The 16,354-nt window shown below is 34.8% G+C and overlaps 1 protein-coding gene across 11 annotated transcripts in view; it reads left to right on the top strand.

Moving 5' to 3' along the window:
• AFG1L (AFG1 like ATPase) overlaps positions 1 to 16,354 on the top strand; it is a 227,497-nt gene that overhangs the window by 107,137 nt on the left and 104,006 nt on the right. For all 11 annotated transcript variants that reach the window (XR_010933787.1, XM_067702417.1, XM_067702415.1 and 8 more), the window contains one exon: positions 3,255 to 3,313. Coding sequence is in view for 10 of the 11 variants with exons in the window: in XM_067702417.1 (XP_067558518.1) it covers positions 3,255 to 3,313 (59 nt within the window). In the remaining variant the exon portion in view is untranslated. The remainder of the gene's footprint in view (positions 1 to 3,254; positions 3,314 to 16,354) is intronic.

The following is a 16,354-nucleotide window of genomic DNA, read 5'->3' as shown; positions in this document are numbered from 1 at the left end:
CCCCCGCTCGCCGCAACTAGAGAAAGCCCACCATGGCAACGAAGACCCAACACAGCCAAAAATAAATGAATAAAATATAAAATAAATTTATAAAAAAAAGAATGTCCCATAATTCCAGTACTCTGTCTTATATGGCCAAGTGCTCTTTTAGCTCTGTTTAGAGATCATTAAAAAATAATAGGCAAGAACTTCTGTTGAATTATAAAATAATATTTAGTAAATAATGACAAATGTTGATATTAATGTAGTATAAAATCTTCATGTCTAAGAAAAATAATATTAAACAACTAATATTAAAAATTTTGGTAGCTAAATAACGTTTCAGGAGATGGATCTATTGTATTGACAATTTGCATAATATTTGAATTGCAAAAAACTCTTCAATTTAATGAGTACAGTCCTTTTTCACTTAAGTGTCCTGTAAAAACCTAAAGGTTTTCCAACCAAATGAATTCTGTTTAGAATTTTGTTCAGAAAATACTTCCCAGAGCATAAAGTTTGAATTATATATCCTTGTAAAGGCTGATTTTTTTTTAAAGTTAACCCTTTAAAAATTAAATCTCAAAGACTTAAAGGCATTGTTATTCTACTTTAATTTTGCTGAGTGGAAATCTTTTAATCAAGAATATTACAAGTGGGCCTTTACATTTCTCATTGTCATTAACCTACTGAACGGTTCATGCCTGTTAAACTACATGTCAGGGCCTGCCTTATATGTCCATAAAAAAAGATATTCCGCGAGTAAGACCAAAATGTTACCTTAACATAAACTTTCATTACTGTAATATTTTAGTTTTAATTCTGTAACATTTCGTTTTTTGACATTCACTAGTGTTGTGTATGTTTCTCTAATAAATTTTCAAAGAGCTTATTGAGGCATAATTGACATATAATAAATAGCCCATATTTAAAGGATACAATTTTTAAAATACTGACATACATATACATCTGTGAAATCTCCACCCTGACAATATAATTAACATTTCCATCACACCCCAAATTTCCCCCTCCCCTTTTTCATCTCTCCCTGCCATCCCTGTCCCAATCCCTCCCTTTCCCAGGCAACTGATTTCTTCAGATTATTATAGATTAGTTGGCTTTTCCTACAGTTTTATATATATGGAATCACACAGTATGGTACTCTTTTCTTTTGAGGGGTAGGAGGGTTTTGCCTCTTTTACCCCATATAATTATTTTGGGATTCATCTATTTTTTTGTGTGTATGAATAGTTTACCTTTTTTATTGCTGAGTAGTATTTCATTGTACAGATATGCCACAGTTTATCCATTCATCTAATGATGGACATTTGGATTACTTCTAGTTTTTGGCTGTTACAGATAAAGCTACAATTTTAGCTATTATGATAAAGCTGCTATAAACATCAAGTGTATTTAAAAAATTATTTCATTTTTGATTTTTACCACTTACTGGCAATCATGGCTATCAACTCTTATCGTATAGCAATGTTTTTATGCACCTGCCCCAGCAACTTTGTAATTTGGGAAGACTATGAAAATACCTAACTTTAAACCCATTTCCTGCATTTTACCCATTTTATTCATTCGAGGTATTGATTATAGGAAAAAAAGATCTCATTTTGAAGAGATCCTGGTTAGCATTATCTTACCTTTTATAATATCTGGCTAGCATTAAATAAAAATTTCAAATGTAACTGAATTTAAAGCCTGCATTATCTTACCTTTTATAATATCACTAAATAAAAATTTTAAGTGTAACTGAATTTAAAGCCTGTAGTCCTTAATTAACCAAAGAGCTTATGCAAATACTTTCTTCACTATAATGTTATGATGAATATTTTTCTAAAGAGAATAAATGTTTCCTAATGACCATATTTTATTTCCATAAGTAAATATGGCAGTTGAAATCTTAGTTATCAAATTTTCTTTAAACAGGGAAATATAGAAAGGATCCCTTAATGCAATACTTAAAAAGAAAAATTGAGACACAAACTAACTTGTGATTTTTATAATTTGGAAAACTTTTTACTGTTCTCATTTTTATACTTTTTTATTTTTTAAATCTCATTACTTTATAGAGTTGACTTTTTAAAGGAATATTTTATTTATTTAGGCTGTGCCGCACGGCTTGTGAGATCTTAGTTCCCTGACCAGGGATTGAACCTGGGCCTTTGGCAGTGAGAGCGTAGAGTCCTAAACTGCTGAACTGCCAGGGAATTCCTTAAAAGGAATGTTTTATATGCAATAAAAATTCAACCTCCTGAAAAGAATATTCCAAGTCTCCATTATTAACAAAAAGTATGCAAAGCTTAAAATTTGTTTCCCCTTTCCATTTATTTATTCTTAACAATATGTGTGTTTATGTGTGTGTATATGCGTATGAATATACATACACCATGGCACATATACATATATATAAAAAACACTATTATAAGGCAACAAAAACTACCTGTTTATGATATATAATTACATTAACTTTACAGTCTATTAAGAATGGAGTTTTAATTTTTAGGTAGTTTCTTTGAAAGTGGCCTTAATGTTATTTACTTTATATCAACTTGATATAAAGGCATGCACAGTTCTGCCTGTTGATGTGTTTTCTTGAATGGCAAACTGTGTTACACAGTATTCTGTACTGAGAACTTTTATTATAGATGAGAAAAGGAAACTATAATTTGTTTCCCAGTAGAATCTGTATGTTCAAATATTAAGTACTTTTAAATAGATCTTCTTTTTATGTTGAATTTTTGATTTAGGATCATTCGTGATATCTTCCAAATTCTTTTCTTGCTTTTTATTATAGTTTGTTTTTTTTATTGTTTTTTATTTTTTGTGGTACGCGGTCCTCTCACTGTTGTGGCCTCTCCCGTTGCGGAGCACAGGCTCCGGACGCACAGGCTCAGCGGCCATGGCTCACAGGCCCAGCCGCTCCGTGGCATGTGGGATCTTCCCGGACCAGGGCATGAACCCGTGTCCCCTGTATCGGCAGGCGGACTCTCAACCACTGCGCCACCAGCGAAGCCCTTTATTATACTTTAAAGCTAATTTGATTGAATGCCTTTTGATATTCTTTCTGTGATTGTTAATTTTTTTCTGTTATTAAGAATGTAATAAATTTTGTATAGTACCAGAATAGAGATCAATTTTGGTTATTTTTCTTCTCTTTTGCTTCTTTATCTTTTTCATCGGTAGAAAGCTTTATTTGCCAGGCTAAAATATAAGCTAACATTATGATTTAGGTGAAGTGAAAAGCTAATACTAATTTTTTCTTTCAGATCTCTATAAAAATGGACTCCAAAGAGCTAACTTTGTACCATTCATAGCTGTCCTGAAGGTAAGGAAAATTAGTTACTTATGTTCACTGACTAATATCATATTGATTGATAATCAAGGGCATTTATAGGATTGCTATGGTCTTGCATTCAAGCAGAATTTATTTTGTTATTTGATGGTAATAGTTAAAGACTCTAAAGGAGAAAAGAATCTTTTTTATATAGTATTCATCAATATGTACACAGGAAAAATTACAAAATATAGTCTAAATTATTGTCCAGCTGCAGCATTTGATAGTTTGCATTTTATAAATTTTAATTTGAGGTTTGCTTGTAAATTATAGTGGACCGTTTCAACTTATACATTGATTTCTGAAAAAATGTTTAATGTTCCTTGTTTCCTTCAGGTTAATGGCCATTAACATGTTTTCCCAGCTATTAAAGTTGCTATTTTGGAGTAGCATTATTACAAAAATATTGTAATATATTTAAATGTGATTGCCATAAAGTTATCATGAAATTATGTCAAGTTGAGGTACATAAATAGTTTGAATATTTGTGTGTATCATCACTGCATAGAGTTTGAAATAGGCTTCATTACAATATGATGAAGAATAAAGTAGCCTTCTTTTTCACTGTTAATTTTAGTAATTTTTTTACACGATTATTCAATAATTCTACATTCTACCAATATTTATTGGGAACCTACTATGGGCAAAGTGCTACATTAGGCATAATGGATAATATAATCATTAAGTAGGTTGTGTTTCTTGCTTGCAAGTCATTTATAATCTGGTTGGGCATATACTATGTACATAGATACCTATAACACAAAGCAAAATGTTTTTGGTAAAATAATTACCAAAAAGAAGCGTATATGCCAACATATAATTCCTGTAATTCTCAGGCACATTTTTCCCTGTCCATAACAACATATCTAAAGAAAGGATAGAATTGTATTTTTTTTAAAAAAAGAACTAAAACCTCAAAAATTCTTACCAAGAAGGAGGAGTAAAAACATTTTATATTCACATATTCTGAAGATGTAGTCAGACAATCTTTTTGAAATATACTTTAGTTGGAGCTATTGTTAGCGCCAAACTTTATTCCCTGTGCTATCCAAACATCTGTTTCCTTGACCAATTTTAGGTTCCCAGAAGATTTTAGTTTCTCTGAGATGGTTTCCGATGTAGGAAAAAGTACTTTTTGAAGATTTATGCTGTTAGTAATTTTTTCCCCTTTGTATTCATGTTTTACATTTGAGGAGAAGGTAGATTTGCAATGTTTTCTCCACGCCAGGAATACAAAGTAATGTGGTGTATGTAGATACCAAAATATAAACAGGGAAACTAAGAAAAATAGTTGCTAAAAATAGTTTCTTCATGTAGCATAAAATACACAAAATATAAAGAGATGGCTCACAAATGAAACAAGCTAAAAGATTCTCAGGGAACTTTGTAGCTGTACTTTTTTAACCCCAAACCTTATTTTTTGGTCAGTTATTTGTCATACTTTAACATATAATAGCATTACTAATAAACAACTAATTTGACCAGATTGAATTTAATTTCCTTTCCCTTTCCTACCCTTAATTTTTTTTTAAAGAGGAAGAAAAACCAAAGAGGTGAATAATCTGATTTGAGATCCAACAAGATCTGAGATAATACACAATTTTTTTTTTTTTTTTTTTTTTTTGCGGTACGCGGGCTTCTCACTGTTGTGGCCTCTCCCGTTGCGGAGCACAGGCTCTGGACGCGCAGGCTCAGCGGCCATGGCTCATGGGCCCAGCCACTCCGCGGCATGTGGGATCTTCCCGGACCGGGGGCTCGAACCTGTGTCCCCTGCATCGGCAGGCGGACTCTCAACCACTGCACCACCAGGGAAGCCTGATAATACACAATTTGAAATTAAATATGAACTAAAATTTCCAGGAAACTAAATACCAGATTGGATGAGAAAATATCTAAAATGTCTCATTTATTTAAAAGACTTTTCACATGTAACAAAACATCAGTCTGATGAAATGTACACTAGAGCTGGTTTCCTTGGAGCTTTTTTGGTGGGCGTATGAAGTTTCCCTTGTAAAGCAAAGTTGTTTCATATTCATTTTGCCTCTTCACACATGCTAGCGTTACTCTTTTATTTTGGCCCAGCTGAGAGACATGTATAGTAGAAGTGGAAATACTAAATATCAAAACTTTGTTTTAAGATAGACTTAAAACAAATAGAGGATCTTAGTTTAATAAAAAGAGATTATAAACAAGATAGAAATTTATTTTGGGGAAATGTACAGTGTAAAATCCTTTTTCTCCCTTACGTTTTTCTCTGTAAACTGAGTGATAACAAGTTTGTAATTCATCACAAGAATTTGTGATTTGTTGCTTGGAGTATTGCAAAATGACCAAAAACTTATGTAAGCTATTAGTGAACAGTATTTTCATAAGATGGTAAGAATGATGAGGAGGACTAATATGTTATTAAAAGCCATAGGTCTGGGACTTCCCTGGTGGTCCAGTGGTTAAGAGTCTGCCTTCCAATGCAGGATACACAGGTTCAATCCCTGGTCGGGGAACTAAGATCCCACATGCTGCGGGGCAACTAAGCCCGCACGCTTTAGAGCCCAGGCGCCACAACTAGAGAGAAGCCTGCGTGCCACAATGAAGATCCCGCATGCTGCAACTAAGACCCGATGCAGCCAAATAAATAAATAAATAAATAAATATTAAAAATAATACAAGCCATAGGTCCATCAACAGATGAATAAACAAAATATATTCATGTAATGAAATATTGTTCTGCCATAAAAAGGAGTGAAATTCTGATGTGATACATTATGGATAAACCTTGAAAACATGTTAGGTGAGATAAGCCAGATACAAAAGGACAAATATTATATGATTCCACTTACATGAGGTACCTAGGAAAGGCAAATTGAAATTGATAGAGACAGAAAGTAAAATAGAGGTTACCAGGGGCTGGGAGGAAAGGGGAATAGGGAGTTATTGTTTCGTGGGTGCAGAGTCTCTGTTTAGGATGATGAAAAGTTCTGGAAATGGAAAATGGTGATGGTTGCATAACATTGTGAATGTACTTAATGCCATTGAATTATACACTTAAAAATGGTTAAAATGATAAATTTTATGTTATGTGTATTTTACCACAATTTATAAAAAAAGAAAAGAAGCCATAGGACTAGAACGGATATAGGAAATGATCAGATACATCCTCTAGAAACTGCTTGTAAAAAGCAAAGGAAAACAAAACAAAACAGAAAACTCTTACATGTATTTTTTACTGCCTTTTAAGTAGGGAGTTTCCTGTTTTTTTCTTGTACTTTCTTTGAGTTTATTTTGCTGTTCTTTTTTAAAATTTACTGAGATTTTTATCTCACTTTAACCTTCTTTCTTAAATGCATTTAAGGCTATTTATTTCCCTCTGAATAGCTGCATCCATGAAGTTTTGATATTTAGTATTTCCACTCTCAAGTTCAAAGTGTCTTCTAATTTTCATTGTGATTTCTTCTTTAACCCATGAATTATCTAGAAGTCTATTTCTTAATTTCCAAACGTATGTGAATTTTCTAGTTATCCTTTTGTTACTGTTTTCTTAATAAATACTTAATTGCATTGTGGTCAGAGAATGTGCCCTTTGTGACTTCAGTTCTTTCAAATTTGTTGAAACTTGCTTTATGGCCAAATATGTGGATAATTTTTGTAAATATTCTCAGCATTCTTGAAAATAATGAGTACTCTCCAGTTATTGTGTGATACATGTAATACCCATTAAGTTATCAATAGGTTTGTTAATTATGCTGTTCAAATCTTTATTCTTATATATTTTTCACATCAGTTATTGAGAGGCTTATGGAAAACATCTCACACTATGGCTGTGAATTTATCCATTTCTCTTATAATTCTGTCATTGACCTTACATATTTGGAGACTGTTGTAAGTTGCATACAGATTTAAAATGATTCAATATTGCCTCTGAATGGAACTTTTAAAAGTTATTTTTTATCATGAAGGAGTAATTCTCCTAGTTTCAAGCATAGTCATTATTTCCTGATGAAGCATTTTTATCACGTCTGCTTTCAAATCTTTTTTTTTTAAATAAATTTATTTATTTATTTATTTAGGCTGCATTGGGTCTTCGTTGCTGCGTACGGGCTTCCTCTAGTTGCGGTGAGCAGGGGCTACTCTTTTGTTGCGGTGCGTGGGCTTCTCATTGCAGTGGCTTCTCTTGTTGCGGAGAATGGGCTCTAGGCACACAGGCTTCAGTAGCTGTGGCACGTGGGCTCAGTAGTTGTGGCTCGCGGGCCCTAGAGCTCAGGCTCAGTAGTTGTGGCGCATGGGCTTAGTTGCTCCGTGGCACGTGGGATCTTCCCAGACCAGGGCTTGAACCTGTGTCCCCTGCATTGGCAGGCGGATTCTTAACCACTGCGCCACCAGGGAAACCCTGCCTTCAGTTGTTGATCAGATAATTCTAACATCTCTGTCATCTTGATGTTGGCATTTGATTGTCTTTTTATATTCTGTTTGAGGTCTTTGTGGTTTTTGGTATGAGTGATTTTCAACTGAAACTTGGACGATTTAATAATTTGTCATGAGACTTTGAATCTTATATTTGTTAATTGATATTTTATTGTGGTAAAATATGCATAACATAAGATTTACCACTTTAACCATTTTAAATGTACAGTTCAGTGGCATTAAGTACATTCACATTGTTGAGCAACCATCACCACCATGCATCTCTGGAACTTTTACATCTTCCCAAACTGAAACCCTGTACTCTTTAAATAATCACTCCCTATTCTTTCCCTCCCCCAGATCCTGGTAACCACCTTTCTACTTTCTGTCCCTGTGAATTTGTCATTTCTAGGTACCTTATATAAGTAGAATCATATAATATTTGTCCTTTTTTGTCTGGCCTATTTCATTTAGCATAATGACTTCAAGATTCATTCATCCATGCTGTAGCAAGAGTTAAAATTCCATTCCCTTGGGGCTTCCCTGGTGGTGCAGTGGTTGGGAGTCCGCCTGCCGATGCAGGGGACACGGGTTCGTGTCCTGGTCCGGGAGGATCCCACATGCCGTGGAGCGGCTGGGCCTGTGAGCCATGGCCGCTGAGCCTGCGCATCCGGAGCCTGTGCTCCGCAATGGGAGAGGCCACAGCAGTGAGAGGCCCGCGGATCAAGGAAAAAAAAAAATTGTAAAATTCCATTCCCTTTTAAGGCTAATATTCCATTATATGTTTATACCAATTTTGTTTATCCGTTCATCTGTTGGCCACGTGCTCTAGAGCACGTGGACTTCAGTAGTTGTGGTGCGTGGGCTGAGTAGCTGCGGTGCATGGGCTCTAGGGTGCGCGAGCTTCAGTAGTTGTGGCGTGCAGGTTCAGTAGTTGCGGCTCACGGGCTCTAGAGCACAGGCTCACTAGTTGTGGTGCACGTGCTTAGTTGCTCCGCAGCATGTGGGATCTTCCTGGACCAGGGTTTGAACCCGTGTCCCCTGCATTGGCAGGCAGATTCTTAACCACTGCGCCAGCAGGTAAGTCCCCTTCATTGTGTTTTGATTTGCATTTCTTAAATGATTAGTGATATTGAGCATCTTTTCCTGTGCTTCTTGGCCATTTGCATATCTTCTTTGTGGATCTTATTTAAACTTTCTGTTTTAACTGGTTATTTGGACACTCTTCTGGAAGGAGGAGAGACACTGCCTTGTCACTGCCAGACATAGGTAGACGTCTGGATTCCCTATTCAGCCTATTGACACCTGAGGCAAGGGTACTCCATGTTACTACTGGTGGAAGGGTTTAATTTCCACTGACATTGTGGGGATGGGGAGGATGCTCATTATTGACTGACAGGGATGAAAGTTCCAGCTCCCTACGTGGCCTTCCATCTCTTTTTTTTTTTTCCTCACCACGTGGCATATGTGGGACCTAAGTTCCCAACAAGGGATCGAACCCACATCCCCTGCACTGGAAGTGCAAAGTCTAAACCACTGAACCACCAGGGAAGTCCCTGGCCTGCCTTCTTTGACATTAGCCTGGCAGGAGTGTTCGTGGGCCTCATTACATCCTTGTGAGATTTTAATTCAAGGCTCCCTTCAGCCTTTGCTAAAATGGGTGGAGGTGGCACCACAGTTTTCTGTGGTGTTTGCTGCAGTAGAACTGTTATCGTCTAAAAGTTTTCTTTCTTGTTACACTGCCATTTTCCTGGTCCTTTGGCTAAAGAGAGCAGGCTTTTGTTGGAGCCTCATTTGTCTGTGTCAGTTGGCATTTCTGGGTCGCCAGCTTCTTCACTTCTAAGTCTGAGATATATGAGTCAAAAGAAGACTAGAGAACTCACCATTCTATTGTTATTCAGGTCTTGAGGTCCTTCGCTGTTTTTCTTTCTTTCTACTATTTGGTGTTTTCTTATGTTTGTTTTATATATAATTTCCAGGATTTTAAACTGTACATAGCAGGAGGAACAGGGGAATGTACAGCTACTGTCTTCCCAAAAGCAAAAGTCAGTTTATTAGAAGTTCTTGTCTGCTAATTCTATCATCTCTTGTCATTTCTGATTTTGTTTCTATGGTCTGATTTTTTTTTCCTGGTTGTGGGTCCTATTTTCCTGCTTCTTTTCAAGTTTAGTAATTTGTGATGGGATGATGGACATTGTGATTATTGCACTGAGTCTCTGTTATTTCCTTTAAGACTGTTGACTTTTATTGGCAAGTGGTTTTTTCTTGCAGGTCATCCTGATCCTCTGAGGCTTGTTTTTAAAATTTGTTATCGTGTCTAGTGTAACCTTTACTCTAGGACTATATTTTAACCTTCTTCTGGATGTCACCCCTATAGGTTCTCTACTGAATCCCCCCTCTTAGTGTTCACTGAAGTCTCTCTACTTTGGCTGTTCAGAATGCTTACATCTCCCAGCTTTGTGTGGATTGTTCTCCTCCCAGTCTTGTCAAGTTTCATCATATACATGTGCAATTTTACATTCAGCTAAAGATTACAGACCTTTTCTATGTAGATTATCTGAAGCTCTTTCTCTGTATAACTTCCTCCTTACTGAACTGTACCATACAAATTGCAACTGCCTCAGCTTTCCAAAACCCTGATGTTGTCTCCTCAACTCATTTAGACTGCTGTGCTGAAGTCTAGAAATTGCCTCTAGATGGAAAGCCAGGGGAAATATAATACTTGCTTGCCTAATTTACTTCCCACATCTCAGGGATTGCTGTCCTTTGCTACCCATTGTGTTATGTCTGACATCAGATGTTTCACATGTTTTATCCAGTGTTTTAGTGATTTATGGCAGGAGGGCAAAATTGAGTTTCAGCTACTCTGCCTTGGTCAAAACCATTAGTCTTTTTCTTAATTTTTAGTTGTAAAAAAGAATAATGCAGGATTTTATTTTTTTTTTTGTAATTTGGGAGCTCAGAGCCATATTTTTCCATAGATACAAAAATATAAATAGGATAACTATAAAAAAAAAAACAGTGATGGGCATGTCTTTCTCTCCCATGTTTAGAGGATTTGTTAAGTAAAAGATGGTATAGTCACATGAGGGGATATACTAGAGTTATTTAGAATGACATTTTCAAAACACGTGATAATGTAGAATAATGCTCATGGATAATATGAGTGAAAAAAATACGATGTAGGAGTATATTACTCTCTCAACTATGAAAGTAATATACATACATGGAAAATAGTGGAAATAAATATCCCAAAATGTAAAGAGAACTTATTTCTGAATAATAAGATTATAGATGATTTAAATTATCTCTTTTAGACCTTTCAAAGACTTCTGGAATGATACTGTATTATTTTTATAATAAAAAACATTTTTAAGTAGGTAAATTTTTACCCACCCTTCCTAGCAAATCAGCAGACCTGGATAAGACTACCCATATTCAAAACTGAGAAATCAGCAAAAAGCAAAATGGACTGAACATGGGTCCCATGTATAGAGACTGTTAAAAAGATGAAATGGCAGGCATAAGAAGGAAGCATCAGGAGCAGATGGGAGAGGTAGGCATGAACCAACAAGTAAAAGCACTTGAAGAATATGCTTTAGAAGAAGAATTATCTCAGGAAATGGGAGATTTTTTTTTTCAGATAACACTTTGTTATATTTTAAAAGAAATTAGGGACTTTCCTGGTAGTCCAGTGGTAAAGAATCCACCTTACAGTACAGGGGACGCAGGTTCCATCCCTGGTCGGGGAACTAAGATCCCACATGCCATAGGGCAACTAAACCCGCGCACCACAATTACTGAGCTCATGTGCCTCAACTAGAGAGCCTGTGTGCCACAAACTACAGAGCCCACACACTCTGGAACCCGCACACCGCAAGTACAGAGTCTACGTGCCTTAGAGCCTGCACACCACAACTAGAGAAGAGAAAACCTGCACGCCACAACTAGAGAGAAGCCTGCGCACCACAACGAAGAGCCTGCGCGCTGCAACGAAAGATCCGATGCAGCCAAAAAATAAATTTTTTTTTTTAAATCTTTTTTTTTTGTTGTTGTATGCGGGCCTCTCAATCTTGTGGCCTCTCCCGTTGCGGAGCACAGGCTCTGGATGTGCAGGCTCAGCGGCCATGGCTCACGGGCCCAGCTGCTCCGCGGCATGTGGGATCCTCCCGGACCGGGGCACGAACTCGTGTCCCCTGCATCAGCAGGCGGACTCTCAACCACTGTGCCACCAGGGAAGCCCTTTTTTTTTTTTTTTTTTTTTAAAAAGGAGAGTGAAAATACAATAGGACTAGTTAACAGAAAAAGAAATTAAAGTTATGGTACTGATGAAATAAGAAATCAGAGATGAAAAATGTAAAATCAGATGAAAAATGAGCTGACAGAGCTAAAATAAAACAGACTGAAGGTGGACCCATTAAAAAAGTGAAAAGTGTTTTAGCAAAAGTAAGTTAAAGAATCAACACTACTGAAAATAAAATCACCTATACAGAGATCAGAGTTAAGAAAAGAATCACACTAAATGAAGTCAGAATAGTCAGAGATAAAAACTATTACAGAGAAGGTGCTAGTATGGAAAATAGACAACAGAGATCAAATATTCACATAATTAGTATTTCTAAAAAAGAGAACATAAAGATAAAATAAAAGAATAATGTATTTTTCTGGTGCAAAACTGCACTTCAAGGATAAAGAGAGAATCCTACAATTACACAGAAGAAGAACCAATGGGAAAAAAATCAAGCTGGACTGAGACTTTTCCACCACAAGTTGATACTGGAATAGAATAGAATAGTTTTTACTATATTAAAAAAGAAAAGATGTGTCCTCTTGTCAGCTAGGCTGTTATGAAAATCCAAGCCCACAGATGTATATTTTTGGATATATGGTAACTCAAGAATTACAGCCCTCATGAAACTTCCTGAAGAACTTACTTTAAGACTTTGTACTACCAGTCAAAGCTAATAACTTATTAATGGAGATATTATGGTAAGAAAACATTGGTGGTAGGACATTGAATTTGATTAAATAGTGTCTTACTTTGGTCTGTAAATCAGACAATAAAATTTTTTTTCATATCGTGTGAACTTCTGTAGTTGAGTTAACCACAGAATGCAAACAGTATAAAAAAGGGACCTCAACCCACACTAGCAGTTTGAGTAGAGAAGATGGCACATGTAAGGAGTATTTCCTAAGAGCCGATTAGGTTTAAATTAAGACCTAAAGGACAAATTAAAGTTACCAGGCAAAGTGAGAAAGGGCATTCATCATGGAAGAAAAAGCACATGGGAAAGACAGAAGCATGAGAATTACAGATTAAAAATGCTGTGATTAGTACTTAGCTCATTGAGTTTTCATAAAATAACTATTACTATTCTTCTGTTTACTTGAGGCTTGGGAATTTATTTAAAACTCAGATTTTCCCCCACCCAACATAAAAGCAGAATATGTTTTGTATTGTATGTAAGTGGAAAAAAACACATTTTGGTAGTTAACATTCCCTTATTTATATAAAGAAGATGGTTAGTATTATGATTATTGTGCCTGCTTCAAACTTGAAACTTCATTATGACTTGATGTCCTGATTTTGCTGATTTACTCTTGAAGAATCTTTGTTGTGATTTTAGTAAAACTTAGGTAATTCTTCTGAAGTATGCAAACAGATATAGTTTTGGAAGCATTTGTTGGTATCTACGTAGCACCAATTTATCAAATTAAATACATCTGTCTCAGTCTCTGCACTGCAGTATTTTAAAGCAGACTGATAATCTATACCAGGGGTTAATAAACTACAGCCAGTGGCCAAATCTGGCCTGCCACCTGTTTTTGTAAATAAAGTTTTATTGAAAAACTTAATGCTCATTTGTTTATGTATTTTCTACGTCTGTTTTCACACTACTATAGTTGCAGAGTTGCATAGTTATGGCAGAGAACTATGGTCTTTAAAGCCTGAAGTATTTACTGTCTGGCTCTTTAAAGAAAAGGTTTTCTTACCCCTGATCTATGCAACATACAAAGGACAGAGTGACAAAAAACTGTTAAAAATAAAATGTAAATAACACTTGTTTTCCATAAACTATGAGTTGTTTTATTTGATGGAAATTATGTGTCAGCATAGATTCATTAGTAGGTCTTGGAGAAGGCAGCATTTCAAGAGCTTGCTGGATAAATGGTTGATTGAAAGGAGGATGCTTGGTGAACTAAAGGCAAGAGGGTGGTCTAGTATCAGTTTCAAATAATTTGGTAACTTGAGAAATATCAGCTTTGCTAGGATCAGCTTTCTTAGAATGCCTTCAATTGTATACATTTTAAAAGAATAATATCTTAAATGTACAGGCATTGAATAATACTTGAACATAATCTCACTGCATTGTAAACATTATTTAAAACTATTGTGGTTAAAAGAAAAAGGGGACCAACTGATATTTTGATCAGAATAGTTTCTTAGGTTAATTTCAACTGGACTGCTATTATTAGCCTTTTTGATAAATGGATTGCCTGGCAAGCATTGCTCTTCCCATGTGGTCAAATCTTGCACTCCATATTTTGGAGGGTGTTTTATATTTAGGTAAATCTCTCTGTTCACTCCATCACTTACACCTACATCAACCATTTTGTTTGATTCATTCTGTAATGAGCCCTGAAAGAGATAAATGCTATACATAATTTTTAGAGTTAAAAAAAATTCTCCATGTGAATTTCATTAACTTTCTTTTTATGATTTTCTTATTTGGTTTAACAGTATAGACAAATCTCAAATAATCCTCTTGTGGGAAATGTTCCAGTGCAATATCGTATGTAGTATTTTTGCCACAAAACAATAGAATCTGTTATCAATAATACAGCACTTTAACTCTCGTTGACACTAACATTTTAGCAAACTAATCCTTAAATTTTTTATTTCTATTTAAAATTAAGTGAGTTAGGTGATTAATAGATTACTGAAATGATAACTGTAAGCTGGTCAAAAATAACCAGCAAGGAATTCTACAGTATAATTTTCTCTTTGATGAGTGTCAGATGACGAAATTGGAGAAAAATAAGATACTAGCATTAACATTTATAAATACGAATTTCCCTTTTCCTGATAAAAGAGTTGCCCACTTGGTAAGCATCATAATCTGATTTGTTTTAACATTTGTTGAGTGTAAATATGCAACATATAAAAATACTTTGTAATCTAAGGTAGTAATAGTTTTCTTATTATTACTGTTTTTATAATATTAGTTTAGTGTCAAGCAATGACTTCATTTCTTCTACTTGGTTGTTAATGTTTCTTAGCTGTTATGTATCCTTTATCTAAAGCTTGAAAAAAAATAAATTAAGCTATGTATTAGCCTTTATGTTTTTGTTTCCTGTGGGTTTTTTTCTGAGGGATGTTATACCTATAGTGAACTTTTTTTTTTTCTCTACTGAACTCTGAGACTATTACCATGGTGTGCTCTCTAGTTATAAACTTTAGCAAAATTGTGTATAACCCTTATATAAAATTCTTCAGTGTTCACCCTTTGCCCAGCCACCTGTATAAGGATTTATAGACTTGCTAAGTGTATTTTTGCTGTTTTTTCTGGCCACAATTTTCATTTCATTGGTGAAATTGATTTGTCAGTTTGTTCATTATAACTTTCAATACTAGAGCTTTCACAGGGCTAAATAATCAGAATCAGCCTTTGAGGTCAGTGTCAGCCCCACTGACCTCCACTGTGTTGTCACCTGAGTCAGCCTAGCAGGGATTAATCCTTTGTTAGTGTGATAATGTCTTTACTTATGAGTTGGCTTTTTAATACTTAAGATTGAAAGAAACAAAAGACAGAACAAAAGTAGTAAATTAAAGTCCTGAATTGAAAAGAGTTTTGGCTTTCCCCCCCAAACCACTAAAGTGTTCATTTGAATTTTAGTATTTAATATTTTAAGATACAAAAATTACTGTTTGACTTGCAAAACATTTCTATAATTAGCAAGTTTTAGGCAGATAAATTAAGTAAATTACCTAAGATGTTTTCATAAACCTATTTTATATATGTTTGAGAAAATGTATTTTAAAAAATTGGCTATAGTACAGGCATTAAACTTTATTTGTAATAGTGTTTTTGTGCTGTGTCCATGAAATTAATAAGTATCTAGAATAAAAATTGTTGTGATATGGATTTAAAATGTAATTTTGTCCATCTTCATACCAGAGTATATACCTTCTATTAGTCAGAGCCTACCTATGAAATAGTAATTTTGGCTGTATGCCTTTTAAAATACTATTTTCCATCAATGTCTTATATAAAATGAGAATAACTATTTCCCATTAAATATATAAATATATATTTGTATTTGTATAATTATATATAAAATATATAGCTATGTATTTATATCAAACTGGAATACAGCAAGCTATTGCTTATATGTAAAACACGTACTGTTTAAGTCTTGAATTCTCTTCTCTTAGAATAATAAATAGTTATTTTTGGTTAAATTACAAGAAATCAATTCTTTGATGACGAAAATGGTTTAAGGGAAGTGTGTCTTAAATATGAATTAGCTGTTTCTTTGACTCATGAGACAAATTAGTTTAATTACATGTGGCAATTTTCTTGACTAGTGATGTAATGTGAAATAAAATTCTCCCTTTCCCCTCCCTGAAAA

Source organism: Pseudorca crassidens, chromosome 13 (genome assembly GCF_039906515.1).
Source record: "Pseudorca crassidens isolate mPseCra1 chromosome 13, mPseCra1.hap1, whole genome shotgun sequence".
Taxonomy (NCBI): Eukaryota; Metazoa; Chordata; class Mammalia; order Artiodactyla; family Delphinidae; genus Pseudorca; species Pseudorca crassidens.
Note: the sequence above shows the minus strand (reverse complement) of the source record. Positions and strands in the feature narration are given on the sequence as shown.